The sequence below is a fragment of the Octopus bimaculoides genome, chromosome 24 (assembly GCF_001194135.2).
Source record: "Octopus bimaculoides isolate UCB-OBI-ISO-001 chromosome 24, ASM119413v2, whole genome shotgun sequence".
Lineage (NCBI taxonomy): Eukaryota > Metazoa > Mollusca > Cephalopoda > Octopoda > Octopodidae > Octopus > Octopus bimaculoides.
Window position 1 is genome coordinate 13,288,466 of NC_069004.1, and position 8,062 is coordinate 13,296,527.

Sequence of the window (8,062 nt, forward strand, 5' to 3'; positions counted from 1 at the left end):
AAAAACAGTTCTGTGTTCTGTGTGTATCAAAAATATCGCTATCAATCTGGAGTAATAATTTGTAGTTTTGAAATCAGTAGTTCTTTGACTGCTATTTCTGAATTCTCAGTATGTTGGAGAAGCAGGTTACTGTCAATCCCTATATATTTATGATTATAAATGTTTTTTACCGAAAAGGTTTTTTCATACTGAGCTACCCGGCAAAATTGTTAATTATTAATTTTATTACTAATTGACGATTCCCTGCCCTGCATATATATATACTTTTGTTATTTACACCACCTGTCCTCGTCTGTTGTTATTATTTGTATATTCTCCCATATATATATATATATATATATATATACATATATAAACAGGATGGTCATAATCAGAATACATTTGATCATAGATCTGTTGAATCAAGATCGATTAAGAAGTTAAACAACAAGAGAGCCTGTATGTAGTTGCCTGCTAGAAATGACAGCAGACAAGTCTGCTGCAAATCTCATTCTTACTGTCTAAAATGAAAGAGGCAGATGACAATGGACAATGTAGTAATTCCTGATATACTAAAAGACAGGATAGTCATCATTGGAATGCCCTTAACCAGAGGTCTGTTTGCCCAGAGCTAAGTAAGACAGCTATCTGCTGCTCCATAAACTGTTTCTCAAGAACTAAAAATCATTAAAAGGCAAGTAAATAAACTAGATGTGTTGATTTAATCAATTCTGAAATATATATTTTGCCTTTGCTTAGTCAGTTGCATTGATTTTTTCTGTTTGTTTTTTTCCTTTTGTACTTAAAAACGCATCATTGTAACTGTAAAGATTTTGAAGTGTTCAGAATTAACAAAGATCAATACTGGAACAGATAATCAATACAAAGACATACATCAAAGGTAAGAAAACAAAATTATTTCTCTTTTTTAAATTTAAATGTTTTAAATGTTTATATAAATGTTTTAAAAATTTATGAAAAAAAAAATTTTTTTTAACTGTAAAAATAAAACAGTATAATCTATTACAATGAACTAACAGACTGAATATTTTTACAGAAAGGAGGGAGAAAGAGAGAGAGTTTAGTTGACTGAATCAACCTAGTGTATTTCTAAATCTTTTAATACCTGAGGAGGCAAACTAAATAGTAATAATAATAATAATAATAATAGTAATAATAATAATAATAATGATACAGTATTTAATTTTGCTACTTGTCAGGGATATTAGCTGCATGTAACTGGGCATCCTATCTCAAGAAAGATATATCTCCTATTCTGCTTTGCACAAACTGAATCTGAAGGAACAAGTTTTGGTTTTATATTTCATCAGGATACCACATGTTAAAGTTTATGATACACTGTTTAACATGGAGATATTTGCTACACCCTATTTCACCACCTCTATGTGCACCTACCACCTGCCCATTATAAAAAACAAAACACAGTTTTTTATTAGTTCGGGACACCGTTTGCCTGAAAATCAAAAGTAGGAGTTAACATATTTAATGTAGAGAAAACAAATCTAACTATGGTGAGAAGAAAGCATTTTCTCAATGCATAATAGCATATAATCATTTTCAAAAGTAGGAGAGACAACACTGAACATGTGTTGGTTTTATTAGATCTCTTCAGGAGTATTGATTTCACTGTACTTGCTTATGTTTTAGATTTTTTCTCTGCATAAAATATGTTTACACCTAACTGTAAAGTACAAACAAGTTTCTAAGGAGATATATTTAAATGTTACAGTACAAACCTTCTCATTCGGAGATACTAGATAGACAGAGAATATTTTTTTCAGTGAAAGTTGACCACACAAGTGTTTCACAGGCAACAGAAGTGTCCTAATGTAGGACATAACTTTCTGCATTGATGAATGTACAAGCTGAGTAGAAGGATCAACAGGGTATCTTGACAGGCAGCTACACCAGTGCATAGCAATGCCAGCAGATTTGCATGTTCGATTAAGTGGGATTGGCTGCAAGAGACTGAGACCACGAGTCGAGTAATCAACAGGTTCGAACATACGAGTAGAGTCGAGTATGTCCAGCATTGTCTCATGCACGTCAAATGGTGTCACTAGTCTCTCCTGATTGCTCTTCAGATTCTTCATAAAATACGAGTATTTCAACTGAAACCACTTGGGGAACACGAATGACATGAAAGGCAGGCGTTCTTCCAGCTTGCCTTGGACTGTGTTGCGTACACTGCCATATCTTGCCCCATGATCACTCATAACTATCAACAAGGTGTTGTTTAAGTAGTTTCCCTTCTCCATGGATTGAAAGAATGCCAGCAGGTCCTTGTCCAGGTACTGGATAGGATTGTTGTCGTTGTGAGACAGTTCTCCGTGGAAAGCAAATGCGAACTTGGATACATTAGCATACTTCTGGAAAAAGTCTTTGAGATAATCCAAAGTGAACTGATGCTTTGGTTTGGAGCCAAGACAGAAGTTGATGCTGCTTTCATCAAGCACAGATTCACTGATGGCTTGCCAGAAGGGTCGCATATAATGGTCAGTCGGTGCATTGTAGAAACCATTGAAACGTAGATTGAATACACCAAGACTAGGGCAGTCTTCAGCAAATAACGTGACATAGCCTTTCGAACGGAACTTATTCCATACCAGAGGATAATCATCAACAAATCCTGAAGTAAGTTGGTTCTTACGGACTTCAGGTAATTCAGTTTCTGTTCTTCCTGGAAAATAAAAATGACAATAATGGGTTTGAATTTTGGCACATGGCCAGCAATTTCAGAGCAGGGGTAAATGAATTGTATTGCTCCCAGCAAAAGTCAACTTCAGCAAGATTTGAACGCAGAACATAAAGATGGGAAAAAAATGCTACTAAGCATTTTGTCTGGCATGCTAATGATTCTACCAGCTCACCACCTTAATAACAATAACAATTCTTTCCACAACAAGTTCAAGGTCTGAAATTTTAGAGGAGGGGGCTAGTCAATTACATCACCCCCAATGCTTGACTCTCACTTTATTGACCCCAAAAGGATGAAAGACAAAGCTGACCTCAGTAGCATTTGAAATCAGAATGTAAAGATGGATCAAATGCCATTAAGCATTTTGCTTGGCATGCTAACAATTCTGTTAGCTTGTCACCTTTAATTATCTCAGATTTTGACACAAGGCCATCTACTTTTTAGGGGTGACGGGTTAATTGGTTACACTGACCCCTGTGCTCAACTGGTACTCATTTTATCGACCCTGAAAGGATGAAAGGTAAATTTAACCTTGGTAGAATTTGAACTCAGGATGTAGAAATGGATGATTGCTGCTAAGCATTTTGTCCAGTGTGCTAACAATTCTGCCAGCTAGCTACCTTAAAAATAATAACAATAAGCCAGCGAGCTGGCAGAATCGTTAGCACACAGGACAAAATGCTTAGCGACATTTCATTCGCTTTTACATTCTGAGTTCAAATTCCGCTGAGGTTGACTTTGCCTTTCATCCTTTTGAAATCAATAAAATAAGTATCAGTTGCGCACTGGGGTCGATGTAATTGACTTTCACCCTCCTCTGAAATTGTTAGAAGAAATAAGAAATGCTACAAAGTATTTTGTCTGGTATGACAGCTAACTGCCTTAATAATAATAATAATAATAATAATAATGGTTCCAAATTTAGCCACAAGGGCAGTAGTTTTGGGGGAGGGGATGAGTTGATTACATCAACCCAAGTATTTCACTGGTACTTATTTTATCGACCCTGAAAGGATGAAAGGTAAAGTTGACCTTCGCTGAACCTAAACTCAGAACATAGAGACAGGTGAAATACCACTAAGCGTTTCATCCAGCATACTAACGATTCTGCCAGCTCACCGCCTTAATAATAATAATTAATTATTTTATTAGTCAGAAGGGCTCACATACAATAACATTAAAGGACAAAAACATATAAAAGCATATAAAAGACAAAAACAGGACAATACAGTGGGTTTACCGTGTGTAAACAAAGCATAACAATAAAAAATTAAACAAATTGAAACTTCCAATAGGGGACGTGCTTTAAGATCCACTATAGCCCCAAAACTGACCAAAGCCTTGTGAGTAGATTTGGTAGAAGGGAACTGACTGAAATGTGTGTGTGTGTGTGTGTGTGTGTGTGTGTGTGTGTGTGTGTGTGTGTGTGTGTGTGTGTGTGTGTGTGTGTGTGCGCGCGCGCGCGCGTCTCTCTCTGTCTGTTTTGATATCATATGAATGTTGGCAACAAGACATCCAGCCACAGAAAATGTATCGTGGCAAATTCCATTTGACCCATGAAAGTATGGAAAAGTGGACATTAAATGAGGACACACACACAGAGTTTCTGCACAATTTCTATTTGCCAAATTCTAAAGACAGGGTACTAATCAATGCTAAGTCAAAAGACACCTGCCCAAGATGACTGAATTTCAAACTACAAGGTTGCAAAGTAAATGTTTTACCCACAAAACCATTCATGCACCCATTTGTCTCCTTGTCCATTTGTTTTTTTTAACCCTTTAGCATTTAAACTGGTTAAATCTGGCCCAAACATTCTACCAGCTTTGTCCACACTGGCCAGATCTGGCATCTCACACCCACCATACACTGTCATTCTAAAAATATACAATCACATTATTGAAATCTTGAAGCTACATAATAATGTATGAGGAATTCAAAATAATGCGAATAAATAAGGGTTACATTTGACAGAGTAATCTGAATGCTGAAGGGTTAAAGGGATTTTTTTTTTTTTTTTACTCTATTCTTAACGCTTCAAAATAATATATAGGAAGTGTTAAACCACTGTAGCCAACTGAGCAGATAACTAACTGGCACTCTGTCAGTTACAACGATGAGGGTTCCAGCTGATCTGATCAACGGAACAGCCTGCTCCTGAAATTAATGTGCATGTGACTTAGTCTCTACAGACACGTGTACCCTTAATGTAGTTTGCAAGGAGAATCAATGTATCACACAGTATGACAAGGCTGGCCCTTTGAAACAGGTACTACTCATGTTTGCCAGCTGAGTGGACTGGAGCAATGTGAAATGGAGTGTCTTGCTCAAGGACATAGTGTGCCACTGGGAATTGAACTCATGACCTTACGATTATGAGCTGAATACCCTAACCACTAAGCCATGTGCCTTCACTAGCTGAGCAGATAACTCTGCCTAAATAGAGGAGAAAGGAGGAAATGGCAACATAGCTATTAGTTAGAATGTAGAAAAGGGTAAAGCAAAAAGAGGAGTCTACTTACCAGTGAGCAATGGAATTATAGCAGCAGCTGTAGCATCTCCAACAATATTGTAACCATTCATTATGATGGCTCCAAGAGATTCTTTCAGATGTTTATAAGACAACGGTAGTTTACGTTGGAAAGACAAGTGAGATAAGGAATCAAGTCCATAGATGAGAATATTCAGAGGAATTGTGTTCAAATGCACAAACTGAGGGATGTCTGAAATCCGTTGAAATACCTCAGGTTTTGGATAGATTTGAACAAAGAACTGTTCAATATCTGGAAGCTGGTTGTAAATACCATATTGTTCGGGTGGAAGATTTAAGTAGGTTTCTTTGGAATTATCGTAGTATAAGGTATCAGTCATATCTTCAATATCGAAGTTATGGAAAATGTGTGATTTCTTTTCCTTCTCAGTTTTTCTTTTAGGTTTCTCAAGTTTTGGTGGAACAATCTGAAGATTATTTGGCAGGATTTTAGATTTTGTTGTATATGGGAATCTTTTATAAGTATCTTTTGGTCTCAGTATTTGGATCATTGGGTGTGAGCTAAGTTGATTGTGAACTGCTTTGATATTTGGATGAGACTGGCTTCTAGATTTCATTGGAGAAGAATTCAAAAATTTTACATTTACTACATCTTTTTCTTGGGATTTGGGTTTGGGTTTGGCTTCGACTTGAATTTGGTTTTCTGGGTAGATCAAAGAATTCAATTTGGAAATAGTGGGGAGGAGCATCAGTTGAGGAATTTCTGATTCACTACTTTGGGGTAAAGACTGATGGTTGGCAGAACTGTCTGAAGGTTTAGATTTTGGCAAGATAGAACCATTTGAAGAAGAAATTATGTCATTTATAGATCTCTTCTTTGAGAGCAGATGTTTCTGTTTAGTTTTCGTAATAATCCTGTTGCTTCTTTTCCATGGATCATTGTGATTTTTCTTGTCAATCTGTAAAGATTTAACAACATCCGGAGTTTTGAGAAATCGGCTGATGCCTTTGGAATGATTGTTTTGTTGGTTTTGTACAAAAAGATTATTGCTTGGATATGTAAGTTTCTTTGGAATTCTTTTATACTTTCCTGAACTATTTGAATTAAATATATTTATATTGCTTGGCAGTTTAAGTGAAGAATGGGCATTTTGATGAATAATTTTCTTCACATTTTGTGCAGTGATATTGGCTAAAAGTGAACCATTTTTGTCTTGATATAAAGCACCGTTGAAAACAGAATTGAGACTGTGTCGGAATTTATCCGTAAATTTAGACTTCATAGAAGCAATAGGGTTGTTTTTATAACTCTTATTAGAGGATTTAAAAGCTACTTTTAAAGATATATCTGATGTTAAATTATTTACTTTCCCTGATGGAAAACTTCCTAATTTTTTGTAGTTGTTCCTTTTACTTCTTTGATTGGTAGATAGTAATAGACTAGGCTTATTTCTATTTTGGTATTGCCTGAGAGCTTTCACACCATATTTCATCATTGGATCAAAATTAACATCACTTGTTTTAAAAGAGGAACGTACCATTTTGTTGCCTAGCTTTCGAGGATTATTTCTCTGAAATTTTAAAGCATTATTCAAAAGGCTACCTTTCCGAACTTCTCTGTCTGTGAAAGGTCTTTTTCTCATATCTTTATCACCTTTGGTAATCTTTGACACTTTTGTGGTTTCAGATTGGTCTGCAACATCTCTATATCTCAAAATTCTGTTAGCATTTAATACCAGTTTTTTGTAATGAAGTTTATCTTCAGAGTTAACATTACTTTTTTGTCTAGAAGAGAGAGATAACAGATGTCTTGTAGAATCTAAGACTATATCCTTTGTTTCAAGGAAGCATTGAACTCTGATGAAATCATGCTGTACAATAATGTTGAAAGGATAGTTGACATCATCACCACCAATGGGTGCAGTATAAGTTGCATAGTTGTCATCAATGCGTTCTATAGCCTGATATGTGCACTGCTTGATACGGTCTCCATGAAGTAAAGCGCTGTCCATTTTTAACTTACCATTTTCCATACTGAAAATCTCAGAACCAAAACATTGAATAGATCCAACATCATAGAAGGCATTTTTGTTTGTGTCACTCTGCAAATCCAGTTTTGGATGTTGGCAGACAATGTTCTTTGATTGAACAGTCTTATTTGGTAAGGTGGAAACAACAAGGTCATTTAGCCGAAGTGCAGATCTCTGAAATGGATTCTTAAACCTATCTCGTATTCGATAGAAAGATGAGAATAACTGGTATTCTTTTTTCTGCTGTAGAGTAATGCTCTTGTAGATGCTGTTGTCAAATGCCAAGTTACGTAACAAAAGCAGAACGCCAATGCATATCAGGGTGACAAATGTTGGCTTGAGTTTACGATTCCACTTCCAGAAGAACAGCATTATGAAATAAAGAAGAAATGCCGCACCATAACGGATGACATTCTAATAAAGACAGAAATAAAGAAACGTAAGAATTATACAATGTACAGGAACAAAGAGTTTTTAATAGATTCTGGGGAAGGGAAAGAAGGTAAGGGAAGGTGTCTATTGTGTTGAAGAAAATCATTTTTTTAAATTATCAGGCATACGATCAAAGCTATCCCAGCTGTGACCAACACAACCTTTATTTAAATAAAATCTAGACAGCACAGATTATATAATTTTAAATGGTTTTCTTCTTAAGACAAACATTAGGTGATAAAAGAAAAATTTGGCAGCTGTTTCTCATACTAAGCAGTTATCTGTATGTATAGCTTTTGTGCATACATGTGTATGTGTACATACATATGTTGTTGTTGGCACTCCGTCGCTTACGACATCAAGGGTTCCAGTTGATCCGATCAACGGAAAAGCCTGCTAGTGAAATTAACG

At 35.8% G+C, this 8,062-nt stretch overlaps 1 protein-coding gene across 1 annotated transcript in view; it reads right to left on the bottom strand.

Moving 5' to 3' along the window:
- Window positions 1-8,062, bottom strand: part of LOC106882747 (uncharacterized) — a 26,885-nt gene that overhangs the window by 7,615 nt on the left and 11,208 nt on the right. The window contains exons 2-3 of the mRNA XM_014933519.2: window positions 5,221-7,633; window positions 1,661-2,680 (exon numbers count right to left, since the gene is read on the bottom strand). Coding sequence (XP_014789005.2) covers window positions 1,661-2,680; window positions 5,221-7,633 — 3,433 coding nt within the window. The remainder of the gene's footprint in view (window positions 1-1,660; window positions 2,681-5,220; window positions 7,634-8,062) is intronic.